The sequence below is a fragment of the Notolabrus celidotus genome, chromosome 12 (assembly GCF_009762535.1).
Source record: "Notolabrus celidotus isolate fNotCel1 chromosome 12, fNotCel1.pri, whole genome shotgun sequence".
Taxonomy (NCBI): domain Eukaryota; kingdom Metazoa; phylum Chordata; class Actinopteri; order Labriformes; family Labridae; genus Notolabrus; species Notolabrus celidotus.
The window spans coordinates 18,043,316-18,062,589 of record NC_048283.1 but is presented as its reverse complement, the minus strand read 5'-3'; the positions used below and the strand labels follow the sequence as shown (position 1 = coordinate 18,062,589).

General features: G+C 41.4%; 1 protein-coding gene across 1 annotated transcript in view; it reads right to left on the bottom strand.

The window, feature by feature from the left end:
• itga8 (integrin, alpha 8) overlaps positions 1-19,274 on the bottom strand; it is a 54,907-nt gene that overhangs the window by 7,199 nt on the left and 28,434 nt on the right. The window contains exons 16-25 of the mRNA XM_034697093.1: positions 14,674-14,729; positions 14,085-14,242; positions 13,848-13,979; positions 12,812-12,879; positions 12,203-12,350; positions 10,021-10,113; positions 5,434-5,513; positions 4,870-4,950; positions 2,837-2,942; positions 1,435-1,593 (exon numbers count right to left, since the gene is read on the bottom strand). Coding sequence (XP_034552984.1) covers positions 1,435-1,593; positions 2,837-2,942; positions 4,870-4,950; positions 5,434-5,513; positions 10,021-10,113; positions 12,203-12,350; positions 12,812-12,879; positions 13,848-13,979; positions 14,085-14,242; positions 14,674-14,729 — 1,081 coding nt within the window. The remainder of the gene's footprint in view (positions 1-1,434; positions 1,594-2,836; positions 2,943-4,869; positions 4,951-5,433; positions 5,514-10,020; positions 10,114-12,202; positions 12,351-12,811; positions 12,880-13,847; positions 13,980-14,084; positions 14,243-14,673; positions 14,730-19,274) is intronic.

Genomic DNA, 19,274 nt, shown 5'->3' with positions numbered 1-19,274 from the left:
CATTATAAGTTACCTGAAATCAGATCTTCTTTTACACTTTAAAAGAGTTTTGGCTCCTGGCAAGTGAAATATGCTTTATTGTTGTTCAGACAATTGTACTACCACAGGAGGATCAAGTCAGACTGTATTCACCAATAGATATTACATATCAGGCTATTGCAGTGGTAATTCTGATACTTGGATCAGAATGAGAACAACTCTTAATATGACACAAATCATAAGTAACAGAGCAACTAGCAAAACTAGATGCTGTTCACCTGTTTAATTTCCTTTGACAGTATTTAGTAGGGATGCACTGATTCTACTTTGTAGGTCCCGATACCGATATCAATACCTGGACTTTGGTATCTGCTGATACTAGCCGATCCAATCCCGGTGGTCGGAAATATAACTTTGGCACCCCGCCCGGTATCATTTGTGTGCAGGAAACACATTAAAATTAGAATCATGACACAAAATAATGCAAACGAGCTGACTTGTTCACGTAGGCTGGAGTTCAAGTGGAGCAGTGTCAGAAACATTATTTACGGTGATCTGTACCTGGGTCCCAAGTGCTAAACCAGAGGGTGGAATCCCTTTGTTTTAAGGATCCGGAACAATAAATCCAATAACCTGTCAGTTTTTTCACACTTTGAATCCATTAATAGAAGGTTTCTTGCTTCTTTGCAGTACACTGATGATGTAGGAGACTCACATGGCTATTGTCAACACAGAAAAGCATAGAACTGAGATGAATAGATCTGCCATATGGATCGGCACTTTATATCGGCCCTTTGTCACCGATATCCGAGCTAGCTTTTTGAGTCCGATCTTGCCGATATCCGATACCAGGATTGGATCAGTGCATCCCTATTTAGGATTAGAGTTTGCAGCATTTCACTTTCTTAGCTTTGCTTTTGGAGATCAAGAATCAAGAACCTTTTTCACATGCATAAAAAAAGACAACATGCTGTTCTCCCAACCTACAGCAGTGCAACAGAATGAGAGGGAAAATACCTAAATATAAATATCTAGAACAGCCTCCCTTAGAATTACTCAAAAGATTGTTTGTTAGATATGGGGAAAATATTCCAGGTTCTATTTCGGCTAATAAGCATAATTCAGCAAACCCCTAATTTTGAGCCAGCTGGGAGGGAAAGTGGAAAGCAGGCAGAACAAGGGGTAGAATTATGTTTGAAATAGGCAGGTATGAATGATGGAAATGGATGGAAAATAAGCTGCAAGCAATAAGAGGAATTAAAGTCTGTTGTAGGTTTGGATTGCTTTCTTTTATGAAAGTAAAATTAGTAGTTAGACATACTCTGAAGCATATTCATTCTCACTAAAGGCAATACTTAAAAAGGCATAATTATATGTTTCTGTTTTGAAATTTGTTTTTGAATATTTGTCTGCGTATTATGTAAACCTGTGTGTGTGTTCATATTGTAATGTTACCTGCAGGCCGAGTGGGTTGAGGCTGGTGTTCGTCCGGCAGCTAATTGGGCCGTCAGTTTGAATCTCCATGGCATACAGCAGATTCTCGTCATAGAAGCGGGCAGGCCAGCCTACCTGGAGCTCTGCGTCCTTAATACTGCTGGGACCAGAGTTATGGAGCTGAAGGCACAGAGAAGAAACAGAAGAAAAACAGGAGGCTGTCAGTATTGTGCTTGCTTTTATTCGTATTAGTAGGTCTCAAGTGACTGAGGCTATAATCAGGTTATCATAACTGAGGGATGATGACACAGAACACCTGTGTATTTAGTTTTGCTAGTGCAGCCTTCAGCCATCAGAGACTGAAACACAAGACGAGTTAAACCTCAGCATCACCTGGCCCGTCATTTTACATCAAAATTAAATGAGTTATGAGCTTAAATGAACCATCACTTCAATAAACCCTTGTTTCTTTTCCTTTCTGTCACACACTCACACGCACACACGCACGCACACGCACACACACACACACACACACACACACACACACACACACACACACACACACACACACACACACACACGGTCATTAACACTGGAGCAAGTCATCCAAACAGGACATGATCCTTGTGCTGCAGGGCAGGAATTCTGCAAGAGGAAAAAAAACTCTGTCCTCTATAACTGGAAGCAGCTGCCAACTGGGAAAAGTACCGCAAAAAGAAAATCATTATCAGCTGTAGGACAGACCAGACACTGCTGCACTCTGCTTCAATGAAGCAGCCGTCCCTTTAAAACAAAAAGAAATCACATGTAGAGCACACACACACACCCACACACGCACATACGCCTTTTGTAAACTGTCGCCAGTCAGTCTGCTGTTCTCCCTCCTTCTGTCTGTTTGTCTATACCTCTGTTTGACCTTGTTTTTCTGTCTCTATGATTATTACGCATTACACTTAACACAGTTTTAAGAACAATCCTTCCACCCTCCCTTCCTTCCTCCACCTTCCTTGCCTTGACCCCTACTCCTTTCTCTACCAGACCCCCCCCTTCTTTCTTTTTCCCGCCTTGACAGAGGTAATTGCTCCAGAGCTGCAGACCTTTGATCAGCCAGAGCCTAATTCTTTATGGAGCTACTGTTTTTACTGTGTGTGTGTGTGTGTGTGTGTGTGTGTATGTGTGTGTTACAGTTTACTTCACCTGATCGAGCCCCCCTCTAGCTTCAGCCTCATTTACAACTTCCCACACTCACTTTTCTGCTCATTTCATCTTAACAGTCAGTGCACAGACACGTGAACAGTAACAGCAAAAAGAAAACAACTAAGCCTTCCACTTTTCATCCTGCCGTCTCTCAGTACACCTCTACCTTTCCCTTCAGATTAGATAAAGCTGTCTAACTGTGGTTAAATGCAGGGTGGGCAGTTACCTCATATATGTGTGTAACCTGTGGTCCCACGTCATCCTCTTTGACAGGCTTCTCCTTGGGTTCCCAGTTTGGGAATGGCAGCACCACTTGGGATGGATGAGACACCCTGGAGAGAAGAGAGAGAGCTTGATGACACTGAGGCATGTACACAGTGATAGGTCTGGATGTTCTGAAGCTCTAGCGAGGCATGAGGTTACTCTCTGATCCATGTAGGCCTTGAAGCATGTGTAGACAGCATACACCCATCCACCAGGTTGTATCTGTCTAAACATGCTAAATGTGTGCACAATGCAAATTGAATCTGTTCTTTCAGAGCAATGTTGTTATATGTGGAGATCTGGAGTTCCATGTCTAAGGTATACAGTCTGTGCACACTTCATCAACTCCAGCTGTACAAACTATTAGAATGCAATACAGCCTCTCTGCCATGAATTAGACTTTTAAGCTGTTTTTAATGCAATTTTTTTTACATTGTTGGAAGGGAATTGAAATTAAATACAAGTTAATCATGCAAGTTATATTAAAACATGGTGTATGTGACAGCTATTTACTGACAACTGTTTCCACATTATGTCCTCAACATTTACCCGTATATGTGAGGAGGGGCAAATTATTAACAGCTACAAAAATAATGCAGTTTAAAGGCTGTATGTGCAATTGATTTTCTTTAACTGAAATACATGTTTGAGTGGTTACATTTTCAAATCTGAGGTTGGTACGGACAAGTGAGTCAGTCAATCAGGATTTGCTCTATTAGGTCAAAACCAAGCGGCAACCTCCGGTCTAAAAATATGAGTCCCAATGCGGAAGTGCGAAAAACTGCAGTTCATCTAGGATCCGCTTGAGGCTGGCTTTGGAAGTTCCGGAAGTCACATATACATGAATGGGTAAAAAGCCGATCTTTACAGCAGAAATAAACATGTTTACAGCCTGGTACAAAAGACAAGTGTAGTCTGGATAGCTCATTTCTCGATCAGCACACACTGTGAGGGGGGGTGAATTGACTCCCGGTCGGGAACACATAGCTGTTGGCTAAGAGGCTCAAATTCTGCCTCTTTATGTCACACTCTGTCTGGTTGAGTTCCACATTTCCAATATGGCTGCCACCGTCGATTGGCTTCAAAACAGCGTTCAGGAACAGATTGGTGACATCATGGATACTATGTCCATTATTTTACAGTCTATGATGCTGCCGTATGTTGGATGACACCTGACAGATGAGAGCGACAGTAGGAGCTCAATGGCTTACAGTAGTGAGCGGCAAACTACACTTTAGTTTAGTCTCAAGAAATACAAAATGTGACTTTTACGCTCTTTAGTGGTGGCCTTAGATGTTTTCCCAATGTCTATTCAATGGAAAAATGTAAACTTGGTCTTTTTACAGAGACCCAGCATTAACTCCAACATGAGTGAGCACTTGGTGACAGTGGCAGGAGGATCTTCCTTTGATCAGACAGAAACCTCGACCATGACCAGACTCATCTGTGGACAACCATCTGCCGTCTTTGTAGATTAGAGTAAAAGGTAACACAGCGTTCACAAAGTGTAAATCAATACACTGATATTTGAATGCTTGATGGGTGAGGTAGCTGATGCAGCACAGTTTCAAAGCAACAACACATGAACTCACATGTCCCCGTGCCTCTCATCCTAGGTCATCTGTTTGTATGAACAAGTGACCGCACCCAAACAACACCAAGCTAGGCTCTTAGCTTTGAAGAGTGTGCACGTTTGTTTGTGTATCAGCAGGCACACGGGGCATCCCTGAACATGTCAAACATCACAAGTATCCCATGTGCTCGTGATTAGCTCAAATGTACCTCAGAAGTGTGCTTTCATGCTGCTTTCCATCTGTATATAAACAGGCTTCACAAATAGAAACATTACAAAAGGACAGTAGTATCCCGCGAAGGGCGAAGAAAGATTTTAGGCTGAAACCAGATCAATCGAAGCTTTGTGACGCAGATTTGGCAACAAACAATTCATCACTGTTTCCCGGAGAGGAAGCTGTGCTCCTACGATGCTTGACTCACCCTCGTAAATCAAGATGAGCTTTGGCAGTGATGGACACATTCAGAGTGACCAGGTTGCTGTGGGAATTATCTTTGTTGGAGCTGTGGGGAGAAATAGAGGACAGTAAGTCATAAAATAAAACACAACTCACACTGACTCTGTTCACTAAATTCTGTATCTATATGTGTACATTTGGAAGCGCCTTTAAGATATGAGTGAATGAAAAGGCTGATAACAAAGCTGTAATTCTATTTTTAGCTTGCCCTAGTGGAACTTTTTCAAACAGGAAGCTTGACCAGCATTTAACCATTCATATTGGATGATGTGATGCATTGAAATCAACAAAATGGAGCACACAGTGAACTTGTTGTGTATAGTTTGTCTCTTCTCTGGCGCTCCTACAGGGCTCTTCTTCTGTCCCTGTGGTTAGTTTCATCCAACCGCAGACAGCGATGTGATCGGGACAGACACAGAACTTATTTACATGGCTCACAGGACTGACAAACAGCCCTTTGTGCGTTTCATTTTCTGTGTCTGTGAGTTTCACGGGGGGGTATATTCGTGAGAGACGGTGGGCGTGTCACCTGTGGATCTGTAGCTCAAAGCTGATCTTGGGTCCAGCATCATCCAGTCGTTGGATAGAAAACCTCAAACCAACAGACAGCTGGGCGGGAGTGTGGAGGAAAAGACAAGACAGAAAGAAAACATATGAAAAACATGTCATGGAGAGAGAGAGGGAGAGGGAGAGAGAGAGGGAGAGGGAGAGAGAGAGAGGAGGACAGTTAAAGAGAAAAGACAGAGATAGAAACAAGATGTATCTGAACATCAAAAGCCACATCAGGTTTAAAGTGTCCAGTAATAGACACTAAATCCCTGTTAACTACATCCTCTTGTGTTGTTACATACTGCAGGCAGGAGGTGTGTGTGTGTATGTGTGTGTGTGTGTGTGTGTTTGTGTGTGTGTGTGTGTGTGTGTGTGTGTGTGTGTGTGTGTGTGTGTGTGTGTGTGTGTGTGTGTGTGTGTGTGTGTGTGTGTGTGTGTGCTCTAAATCAGAGAAGATCCAGACTACACACACAGTCAAGTTAAGGTTCTTGTCTCTCCCCAGTTTAAGTCCCCTATCCTCCAGGCTAACTCAAAACACATGAAGGATTTACTTCAACATCAATGACAACAGTGTGTGTATGCATGTGTGCGCGAAAACTGTAAAACAGTGTGTGTGCGCACATGTGTGTGTGAGCTCCACCATGCAAAAGGTCAAACACATGGTCCAATGAGGGTAAATGACAGCATGCAGACTCACACATACACTTCACAAGGCAGGCCTGTGGGGGGATGAGGGTGTTGGTGAGGGTGTGGGTGAGTGTGGGGAGCGTAACTACAAAGTCAGGTCATTTCTATGGGACACATTAGAGAGTGACTTTGGGAGAGGAGCCAGGAAGAAGAGATCTAAAGATAAGCACGCCAAATTAGTTGGTCAGAGAGAGGACGTCACTATCGGCTACGATGCACAGGGAGGAGGGGGAGTGCACAACGAATGTCTGAAAACTGTGTCTTCTGAAATCCTGAAAATCTGCACAGTTTTTCAAAACTCTAGCTATGAGTGTGTTTTTTTTTAATCTCCAAGAGACCAGCAGCTGTGGTCAGCTTCAATCTATCTTAGTCTCAATGGATTGAACCTCTTTCATGGTGGCGAAAAATCCTCAAAACACCCACACAAACTTTTTCAACACACTTTTGAAATTTCTGTTTATTTGTATGTAAATTTTCCTTCAAATTATAATCATGTTGCCACAATGTGACCGATGCTTTTCTTCTGTGTTGGGTTAGTGCCTTCCTCTAAGCTACAAAGCTTTACCACAAGCCGTGTATTCGGCCACATTTTGGCAAAATGAAGAAAAGGCTGACGTCGTGGTTTTGAAAGTTGAATAAGTCATTACTATAATTGTGATCCAAACAAAGCTGTTAGAACTGATCACCGCTGAGATGAATAACAACTGCTGCCTTGCACAAAGAGTTATAAAAAATGGTGCTTTTAACAGATACCTTGGGGCTTTAACGTTTACAGTTGATGCTTAAATACAGAAGACGTCTAAATTCAGAGCCAAGGGATATGAGTGAAAGGAATGAAAGAACATGACTAAAAATGTTTCCATATCTAAATAAAAAGGGTTCTATTGACTTGACAGTACTTCAACTGGAACCCACTCTAATAAACTTGTGGTTTGGAGTCAGTGTTAAAGCATAACTCTCCTCTGGATGGCGATGCGTCCAGCAGCCTTGCGTGTAATCTCTATAAACAGATCCTACGTAAATGTACAATCAGTTTTTGGTGTTGACAGCAGTCTGGTTTCAGTTAGTAGTCCCAGTTGTCATGTCCACTAGCCTTTCACCAGGCTGTAGGAAAATAGTCTAGAGCAAAAGAAGTGCAAGTCAGCTGCAGTGCAATTCAGGAAATGATTGGCAAATGTCTGATGCCGATTTAGCTTTTCATTTATCGCTTGAAACAGACATCTGCTTGAAATAGAAACCAACAATCCAGTGGGAATGTCTTTTAACTAAAACTTTGTTCTACTTTCTGAAGTTGCTTGTGGAACTGTTTAGTCAGGGATAATGTATAGTGAACAGGTAGTTATGCAAATTAGAATCCTGACAGGATCTGGATGCAAAGTGAACCACCTGTTCACTAAACATGAACTTGCGTATTAAAGCTAGGGTCTCTGATCCGGACTACAGTTCTGAGCAAAGCACCTCATCGGGTCAGTGGGGACAGGCCCAAGGTTGAGCGAGAGGGACAGTTAATAGAGTCAGGGGAAGCAGAGGCAGGAGACGGGGAGTTCACGCCGGGGAAATGTACGAGCAGGAGGCGGGCAGAACGGCAGGAAGGAATTTGATTTGTTTCATAAAATTGGACCCTAATGGCGGGGATTGGTTGGTGTTTTCCCAGGTTTACTCCGGCTGTAGATAGCGTTTTTTTTCCCCCGCTCATTTTTAAGAACACATTATGTATTGATTGCAGGACATACAGATCATTTTAACCAGTATAACAAAAAGTGTATCTAAATCTGACTACCAACCCCAGCTTTAACCGCCAAGCAAAAAATAAAATAATTCAAAATCAATTTATTTTTACTGCTATAAAATAGTTCCACTGATTCCAAGGTCAGTCATGCTTTAATGGCAAAAAATTCCAAGTTTGAACATTAGCCTGCTCGTCTGCTATAATTCACTTTAAACTGAACGTTTCCATTGATGGTAATGTTAGAGAAGGGAATGGGATCTCTGCAGGAATATTTATGTTGACATTTCTGTCCTCATTCAACTCTCCTTCTTCTCTCAGCTTTGCAGGTGACACACCATTAAATATAAATGAGGCAAATGCCACAGATTTAACATTGTTGCTATCATCACTCCCGCTCATGGTTTAAGTTACTTGGAAGCGAGCGGAAACTTAGCAATGCACTCACCAGCTCTGCTGCCCTTGCCTGGATTACAGGACAGGTTCTTACTCCACTGCACTCCAAACCAGAGATTGTTGGGGCCCAGCAGCTCCTCAGGCTGCTCTCACATCTGTGCCTGCTAATCATCATCGTTTCCTCCTCTCAAGAGCAGCCTGAGATGGAAGCTAATGTTTTTTCCACTAGTTTACAAATTTGATGCTAACAGAAATTAATCTTTTTACCACAGTGTCAACAGTAGGAGGTGAAATGTGCTGGAATCCTTTCCTCAGATTGATTTTCCATGATGTGTGATCAGGTTTTCTCCATTGTTGATTTATTGTTGGGAATGAATCACCATTGTCCTGGGCCTGTATGCACGTCAAGCCATTACACAAACAGGACCATTAGTCTTAAAGTACCGTTATAGAACGGCCCATTTGGCCGTAGCATTAGCCACATGCAAGACTGCAAATAATTGGCCAATTAACTAATTGCGCCATGAAAGCGAGGCTGGTGCAAAATGTCATATGTCCAGGGAACCTCCTGGAAAACCCCTATCCAACAAATTTGAATTGCGCATGCCTACTACGCATAAACAACAATAAACAAGGGCACATTGGCATGACATCATAACGCCATAGCTAATTTGTCCTTAGATTAACCTTAATAATACTGATTCTCATGAAGCAGGATGCCTACAAACTGTTCTCATTAAGTAGATTTCAATTGTATTTTTCTTGAACTGAAACAATACAACACTAGACATCATGATCAGTAGACAGCATGATCATATCATCACAACAAGATTCCACTGAAAGCTTATTGGTCGCGACCAAAGCTTTGACAAAACACAGTGAAGTCTAAAAAAGACTTAAGAAAAAGACAAGCTGATGAGATACAGAGATGCACAAAATACTGAAGCCAAAACTAGCTCTCCTCCAGGCATGTACCTCTTGCACTGATGACCTCCATTGAGGCTCTACAGCTGTGTGTCATGTGGCACGAGGAATGAACTGCAGTGATGAGAACTATTTAGTTGCACAATATAAGCAGAGTCTGTATGGGGTACACAGAGGTATGTTCTGCATAAGCTCATGAATTCCTGAACGTCCAGCAGGGCAGGGGGAGAGCTAAATATGGGAAACATCTGGAATGGCTGGGGAGGGTACACACCCACACATACAAACACACACACACACACACACACACACACACACACATGCAGGCATATGCTTTGTCCCGCTCACATGCCATGTTTTTGCTCTCCTCCCCCCATCTCTGAAACATGACCACATAATTGATTTATCAGAATGCCATGTGTCACCTCCAGAGCTTGAACGCACCTCTGTGTTGGCCTTGACACCTTTACAAAAACCTCACATTCACAAGAGTACACACATGATCACACGCACACACACACACTGAAGCCTATGTGACATGCTTTGTGGCATGGTAGAATTTCATGTAGGAAGGGACCACTCTTTACTTAACAAAGCCGTGACTTCCTGCATGTGTCAGCCATCACAGAGCCAAATGGATTATTACTTTACACTACACACACACTCACCAAAAGAGTGTGCAGCATGGTTGAGGGTTCAAAAAGAGTGGGAAAGAGGGTTAAGGTGATGATCAGTGATCGTTGGAAACCATCAATCAGTGCAAATCAAGCCTGAGGAGAAACAGTCAGAGCTGCTGAAAAGTGTACAAGTGTCCTTTTGAATGTAAAAACTCACCTCTGTCCCAGCTACCATTGGGTTCCCAAGGTCACACACCACCAATCTGGACTCGTTGACCATCTTGTACTCGCAGTTTAGCTGAGACAGGGACTACAGAGGGGAGGAAAAAAAGGAGAGAGCAAAAAAAAGACAAGTACAATGAGTGGGATGATGAATCAAAAATGGATGAAAGTGACAAATTGGGAGCGTTGAGAGTCAAGAGGGGAAAGAAAAGAACAACGGGGGGAAGTAAAGCACCATCAAAGGGGTGAAGGAGTGAGGGAGTGAAAAAGAGAGGGAGGGAGGGAAGCAGGAGAGGCGGAGTGATGAATGCTCTGACAGTAACAACCTCATCAATCACATAGCCCCATTACACACTCATTAACGCGCACACGAAGACACACACACACACACGCACACACACACACAGACACACACACACACAGAGCAGTTGACCCTATCCATTTCCGTGGTCACTAATGCAGCTTGTAAATCATAATGGGGGTTTTTGGGCTGTTGCCAGTGTAGTGTACCCGGCCGATAGCCCCGCTATAATCACTGCGAACAAACACACCACAAAGACACAACAGGATGTGATGTCGCACTGTAACTGCAGCCTCAAATCGCTCACTTCCTCATTGGCACATGCTTCAATCATGATGGGACAACTGCCTCAATCTTCTGTGTCTATTTAAAGGGTCCACTCATACATCACACAAAGGAAACTGATTTCAGACAAGTGTGCCTAAAGTACACCCTGGGGATTAAAGTATCTTAATTAAGGGTTCATGATAAAATTAAAATCTATCATGATAATAAACTTTGGGCTTTTGTTCTTGATCAAGCAGCTTATCCAATGGACTGTATCAAGTATGAATGTAGTCTCAGTGATGTCACCCATTGGTTTCTGAAGAGACACTAAGAAGTCCAAAGTGGTGGCCATATTATACATGTTGATTCCAACTAACTTCCAGCTACTGAACAAACTGATATAGTTTCAAAGCAAACAGCTACAACATGCCCACAAGTCAGCTGAATCAGCCATGCCTCAAATGATCCTTAATTACACACTCTTTGCCATAATATGATCCTGGGGCGATTCTAGGATTGGATGTTTAGGGTTGCTGAGCACCCAGAGACCTATCCGGCTTTGGCAAGATAAATTTCACTGATGTGCACTTTAATGCAATTTCATTCCCATTTAAATGCTGAGCCACAGCAAAAGAGAAATGGATTGGAATCATAAAAGAAACATATGGTAACCCTAATTTCAGGGAAAGACAACTCCTTTTGATACAGCAGCTCCTCAACATATACATAAACACTATGTATGTTTCTGGAGTAAACCAGCCCCCTATAGTGAGTACCAAAAATACCAAAAATTGACATTGGAGTTATTTTTTGGACTTTCATTTGAAATGCAATGCACAACATGTAAAACCCATTAACAGAAATTGACTTTTTTTCTCTGCTTTTTTCCTTTTTGTCTATATAATTTGATAAGTTTTGCTTTTTCATCTCTCCTTCTTTGGACTGACAATAATATACAAATAGATGGCATTCAGCTAGATGAAAAATTACATTAAAAAAAATACTAATAATACTAATACTGCAGTGTTTTTGTTATTAAAATATTACGTTTCAACCCAGTACTGATATTTTTGAAACTTTTCTAGCATGTTAAAATGGATATACAGTAAAAAAATAAAAATAAAATCTCTCAAATTTTAGGGGTGCTGGGATTCAAGTTAGGGGTGCTTCAACACCCCCAAAAATGAGCTAGAAACGCCTATGATATGATCTAAACAGGTGAGTTGATATAATTTCAACAACAGTACAGTTTGTACCAAAATAGAAATTAGGTACAGAGACCAAAACGGTTGAGTCAATCAGGCCGTTAAGATTTTTAATTCTATGTTTAGTGGGTTCTCTGAAGGGATGTCCTTGACTTTTGGAGCCTGCCTTGAGTGGACACATGAGGAACTGCAGAGTTTGCACTTCTGCATTGGCTTCATTTTCAACACTAGAGGTTACTGCTTGATCTCATTGGCTGCCACTTTTCCAGCTCTGACTAACCTTGCACTCCCTGGTGGCATCACAACGTTTGCTGAGATAAATTCCTCTTAGCTGAGATTTAATCAACACTAAAAATGTCAGTAACCTGAAAATCATAATGTGTATACAGTGTGTGTTTATGTACCTCCACCCTGCGCTCTACTCCGATATAGTCCGCCTCTGGAGGAATCAGTGTGTGGAGCTCTGTCTCGTAGGCTCCCTCTCCATTATTCACTGCAGTGATGGTTAGCATGACCAGATTATCATCTCCGATCACCAGCTCTGACTGGTCCCTGTGTTTTGTATAAAAAGAGAAAGATCATTTAAATCAAGTATTTTGCTGCAGCATCAAAACTCTGAATTTTCATTTGTATTCTTTTCATAATAATCTTAAGGATAAGATTTTCTTGGTTGGTGTCAGATGTGCTCTGTTTCAAGGAATGCACCCCCACCAATGTGTTTGTTTGTGTATGTAAGTGTGTGTGTCAGTCAGTAAAGGGTGACAGGATGTTTGTATAACGCTGCCATGGAGATATTCTACAGCTGGAAACACTGTAGAGAGTACAGGCTCATTCACATACACACTCACTCCCCACATGGTAAATTGAACTATAATGTGAATAGTTTCAGTGTTAACTCTGCTCATTGTGTGAGGAATAACAGACTTTTCCCTTGGATTTAGCCATGTCAGAGTCATGTGAAGTTTTGAGTGTTTACAGGTTGAGGTCAGAGGGCATGGTCATGTCACTCTTACATGGTGGCAGACAGCTGGAGGTCAGGTATACAAATGTTGTCGTCCCCGCAGTCCAGGAGGATGTAGGCCTATGAGGAAGGGGAGCACAGAGAAGGGGGTGGTCATGAGGAAAATTTCAAGGCACCCTGGATTTTATCATGATGCTAAAATTAGAAACAAACATAACTGGGACACATCAGGATGCAGGTGTTTTAAACATAGAGACCAACACCCTTTACTGTGTATTGCTCAGCAGAGTAAGCTTTTTCAGTCAGCTCTGGAATTTGTTCTTGGACCCTGCTTCAGACTGAGACTAGTTTTGGTTATACAAGTTAATTTAGCATAAAAAGCTCTTGTTCTCTGTCTACACTGTTACTTTTCTTGGTTAATAGTCAGCAGGTGTGGGAGTAATGTGTCACAAAAAAGACATGCAATGTCCTGCTTGTAAAAAAAAAAGGGATGTCTTGCAAGCTAATGGTCACAAATGAAAAACAAATAACCCACACATACCAAAATCATTTGGGCAAGGCTTCATGATTCATGAGACGTGGCTCTTTCTCAACAAACATTCCCTTTTCTTTGTTATTTTTTTAAAACTTCTGTTGGTGGAAGAAAAAGTAACACAGGATCTTGACCAGATTGACTTTTTTGACAACTAAATAGTTTCAAAGCTGATATTTCAGTGGGCAGCAAGCCCTTTTTAAATTTTCTGTCTTGTGAATTTGCCTTTATATTTGTGCTCACCAGCACCTGCCTATAATTCAAAAGACTCATGATTTAGATGCAGTTCTTACAGTTTGATTGGTTATGTTTGCAAGCTTGGAAAGAGAGTGTAAGAAGGGTAAAGTAGGGGATGTTTTTATGTGCATCAAAGCGCTTAGTGTTAAAGGGAAGCACTTTCATAAAAGAAAGACAACATCAGATTGGTTTTAGTTCTCAAAACTTTGTGGTATGTGTATGTTGAAGACTTTCAGTTTTCATATCAACACCCCACATCAGGAAGTAGATAAAATACCACATATGAAGGCTGCAGTGTTTTAACATAATCTATACTCACGTGCTCTTGAAGGAAGGTGCTGCTGTAATGGTTGAGAACAGGAGGGAGGTTTTGGCCACGACTAGGTGGAGCCAAGCTGTAGTTTAAGGCCAGTGAGATGGGGGTGAGTTTGTCCCTAAACTCATCCTCCTCCTGAGAGAGACAAATGCAGTCAGTCGACTTATTCTGTTGAAAAAATAAACTGAATAGTTGGTTGACTGATATATAAGATAGATTTCTGCTCTTAAATTTTCTCACTTTCAGGAAAATGGTGTAGCTCAAGCATGAACGTGGGTGGCGATGACTCAATGTTATTATCCCTGTGTGCTGAGGCTGCTGGGTGTCCAGAAACAAAACTCTTCGGACTCCACCTCTGATGCCTTTCAACCAGTCCAGCTGCAGCTCTGCTTTTAGGTCTACACAAAAAGAAATGACGAAGAGGAGGTGAGGGATGGAGAAGTGAAGGAGGCCATGAGTGTAATTACAACAAGGATAAATCAGGCACTCCAGCCGGTCAGACACTACTAAATTGTTAAACCAAAATGATCTGGTCCCTTCGGTGTCTGCACATGTACAGATGATTTCCATTCCTTGTGAAATAAGGAGACATTTGTAGGTGTGTTACTCTACAGAGCATATCAAGACAGTGGAAACAATGTACTTCCCACAGTCTGTGTCTGTCTACCTGATTTTTTGTTTCCACTCTCCCTCCTGCTTTTGTTCTCCACAATGATCAGTGTAACGGAGCAGTGGTTCAGAGGAAGCTCTAATGAGAGGTACAATCTTGAGTTCCACTCTCGGTGCTTTTTTTCTCAGTCAGCCCAATACATTGAGCACAGCTGCTTACCTACAGAGCTGGGGATCTCCACTCCGCTCACTGCTGCACAAACGTCCACCTTCAGACTGTAGAAAGAGAATATTGAGAAGAAAGAAGCAAAAAAATCTGTTACTTCTGCTTTTCCCCCTGTTATTCAGCCTGTTTTTTTCCTTCTATAATCTTCTTCTTGTTATTAATATTCTTAATTTTGTACCCGTGTGTCCTATAGGGGGGAGGGGGAGTTCAAGAACGGAGGGGTAAATAATTACATGTATGTACAGGCTTATGATCTGCTGTGATATTTAATTAAACATCATTATGAAACACTATCACAAAAATGAAATAAACAATAAGACTGTGAGGACTATAAAAACAGTTTGTATATTTACATGACTGACCCATGAGTAAGAAACTCCAGCTGATCATTAACCCACATCCATACTCACAATGAACTCATACAAGAATAATAACACATGCAAGTTTAATTCACATGCAAGCCAAAAATTCAAGACCACCCTTTTAAATTCATTTCATGTTTGACCCTCGCCTTGTAACCAGATGAATCTGCATGCTCATAGTTTATTTTCTTTGGCGGATACATGTGGTCCCCCTCCCAATCAGACAGGTTCCCATCTGACCTGATTCAGGTCGGGCCAATCACAACCACTGATGTCATTTGGAGCTGATTTGATTCAATGACTGGATATACAGATGAGCACCTTTCTTTAAACAACCAAGATGACTGCTGCTGATGTTTTCTATCAGTATCCAAGAAACCCAACAGTAGTTCATGTTACATTCAAATGATAGGTGATGGAAACAAAATCATGCCCTGAAAAACGTTTGTGTGTTATGTTGAACTAAAAGCAACATTAACGGGATGTTTTAACCATAGACTGTATAAAATATGGACGTAGTATCCGTGATGTCACCCATCTGTTTCTGAAGAGCTGTTTTGAGGCCAAGCGTCGGCGGCAGCAGCAATACGGCTGCTGTGGAGCCCGTGTGATGTAAAGAGGCGGGCTTTGAGCCTTCTAGCCAACAGCTACAGTGTTCCCGCAGTCAGCTGTGCCTCTCATTGGAAGACTCGTAATCTAAATATCTTCGAAACTGCCGCGTTAGAAAAAAATTCAGCCCCCGTACAGTGTGTGCCAATCGAGAAATGAGCTATCCAGACTGCACTCTTCTTTTGTACCAGGCTGTAAACATGTTTATTTCTGCTGTAAAGATCGGCTTTTTGAATTGGTGTGTATGTGGTTTCCAGTACTTCCAGGGCCAGCCTCAAGCGGATCCTTGATGAACTGCAGCTTTTAACACTTCCGCATTGGACTCATACTTTTAGACCGGAGGTTGCCGCTTGGTTTTAACTGACTAGCTAGCCAAGTAGACTACTGCTACATTACATATAACATTGCTTTGATTGGCTGCAGCATCCAGAGGCATTTTGGTCCTTCTGTTCAAAACTAGAGAGGTTCCTAAAGAATTGCTATTTGTAATTTTAATTTATATGTCCTTAAGAGGATCAGGTTTTTTTTGGACAGTATGAGGTAGTTCAACATAGTAAGTGAGTGTATTGCTCATAGCTGAGGATACTGGTCAGCTCTGCCCCTTGGTTGACAAACTAAGTGGAGAACTAGCATGGAAGATATATCAGCAGTTTATTCTACCATGTGATTTTGCTCATTTTAAGAACATGTTGGAATAAGTGTACACTCTCTATAGAAGTTCTGGTATTTTGTATTCTCTGACATATTTACACATGTATGAGTTGAATTTGTTGAATCAGTTTGTTGAAACTGTCTGCAGTCAGGAGGTGAAAGCACGACTGAAGGTAGGCTCTGGTCACATCAAGCCACATCATTTGGAAGAAATTATGTCTGAACACTGGAGCTTTGGTCATTCTTGAGTCATCTGCAGTTTTTAACCTCACATTTATGTCAAATGTTTATACATGCAAGTTATATGAAAAATATAACTAACCAACTTGCCTATTAGCAAGGTGTTTTTTCTCCTGTACTCCAGGGATCAGTGGGAAATACCACCAAATGTCCTGTGAGCCCTTTAATTAGACAAACAGACATGGGAGACTGGGAAACTTTTCTGCATTTCCTCTATTTATGTGGCTATGAATGTACATGTGAGTGTGATTGTGTGTTATCACCTCTCTAATCAACAACAGGAAAGTGACTCCCACACAGGGAACTCTGCACTGCTAATATCAACTAATCGGAGGGGGCTTACAGACTCCTGAGTCCAGCACTGAACACTCAGCAGTTTCAGGCATTATGAGGTAAATGACTTCATGGGATGATTGTTTGTTTGGTTTCAGTTCACAAACCTTAACATTCAAGAACCAGATGTTGTTGATTCTTTGTGTTTGCTAGTGATTAGATGACACAGTAATGATGAGCTAGTTATTCTGGTCTTTAAATGTGACAAGTGCAGATGTGAGTTAATGTGTGTGTGGTATAAAGAGCAGGTTTTAATTTAAGAAATGACTCCCCTTACTCATTTTGACCTCTCCAGGTGGTTCCATGCATGTTTAATAAGTGTTGCATGTAAGCATGTGTGGATTTGAGGTGGGTGTGCTCAAGTGTGGCTGTAATAAGCACTGTAAGCCAAACTGGAGGGTATGTAGTGCGGAAATGACCCCCATTTTACTAACATCAGCTCTGACATATGGTTAGTCATTACTGGATGCAATTTTCCCCCAAAGTGCATCTCTTCTCCACCGCCCAACACACTGCCTCCCTTACATATATGCATTGAAAACTCCTTTTCCCCCACTATCCCAAGTTTGCTTTACTGTTAAAACACTTAAATTGATCATCTTGAAGATTTCCCCTCTTTGCATCAATCTTTAATCCTACCAGTCTCAATGATTAACTCTCAGATATTTCAAATGTATTAAATAATAAAGCTAACAAACTAATTTTAAGACCTGCAAGTTCCTGACGATAAATAAAAAACCTATTAAGTCTTGAACCTTCAATAAGGTTCTTTGGCTATTTGAGGGCAGAAGAAACAAGCTGTGAACACTAGATCAGCCTACTGTATTTATCACCTCTTGAGCTGACATGTCAAGGTGTTATCCAAGAGTTGTTTATTGGCTTCTCAGAAATAAAGACAAAGATAGATATTAGTCTAAGGCTGTTTCTGAAACGCCATTCTAACACACTACCTAGTACATACTCAGCAGTATGTACTGTATGTTGCCTAATAATTTGATGGTTAATATGCCGTTAACAAAATACAAATGCAAATCATTTTTCGCATCATATGACTTTGCCAATTACACATTTTCAGTGGGTGATGATGGCCAAGCTAGCATGCCATTACATGTTCTTTACTTATAAAGCCATGCTGTTATTTAAAGCTGGGGTTGGTAGTCAGATTTAGATACACTTTTTGTTATACGGGTTAAAATGATCTTTCTGTTGATGTCAATCAATACATAATGTGTTCTTAAAAAAGAGCAAAAAAAGCCTCTATCTACAGGCGGAGTAAACCTGGGAAAACACCAACCAATCCCTGCCATTAGGGTCCAATTTATGAAACCAATCAAACCCTGTCCTGTCGTTCTGCCCGCCTCCTGTGCGTACATTTCATGTTTGTTTGTGTTTTTAACTTTCACTGTGATAATGTTTTGGTGTTTTCTTACCGCTGAGTGAGACATGAGTTGATGTAGTGCAAAACACAAACGATGTGCTGAGGACCAGTTTTGAATCAGTCACAATTGTATGGTCGCGAACAGCGGCGCTCGTGCATGTGAGTGGGGGGTCGTTTTGGAGGAGCTCCAAGGGGAGGGGGAGAGGGGCTAGACGGAGTCCTGAGGAAATGCTACATTCAAATTCATGCTAGTTTTCCGTGAATACCGACCCTAGCTTTAAATGTCATTTTAAGCATACATAAAATGTATTATTTATGACTGTGGACTCCTTGTTGCTGGCTGGTGAGCGTCTGTATTGTATTCTCTGCAGGGTTGCAATGTATTTTGGGACAGTTAAGTATGACTTGTGAGCTCTCGTCTCAGACTCAAACATTTTTGCTAATCTTTTATTCATCTCACATATGCAAAATTACATACTATGAATTTGCAATATATTACAAACTTAATGTGATGCCAAACTTAGTACTATTAGCATGAGTAGTATGAATAGTGTGATAGACGCAGCATAATGTTCACTGTCCTTTGAGCTCTGTTTTTGGTCAACGCCACCAGAATAGCACCTATTTTCAAAGCTTCAAAGGGCTTCCCAGTGTGCTTCAGTCTACTTTGTCTGCCACAGCAAAGCGGCAGCATAAAGTAAGATCTTGGAAGAATATTTAGCAGACAACATTAGCCTTCTGTGGCAAAAGTCTTTGGTATATCTTCAATATACAGCATTAGGTCTTTGAATTGAGTGCTGTTTTCAACCACTGCAAGAACCTAATTTTATATAAATTTGATTTGTGATTTATGATTGAAACAAGAATATTGACTATTGTCACTTTACAACAGTAACAGTGGTTCTAAAGGTATTAGCTGACATATGCTGTACACTGCGCTACACTGAACAGAAAGTTAAATACGTGACAATATGACTCACATATCAAGGTTCATGTTGCATAAACTGAACAGGATGATTAGT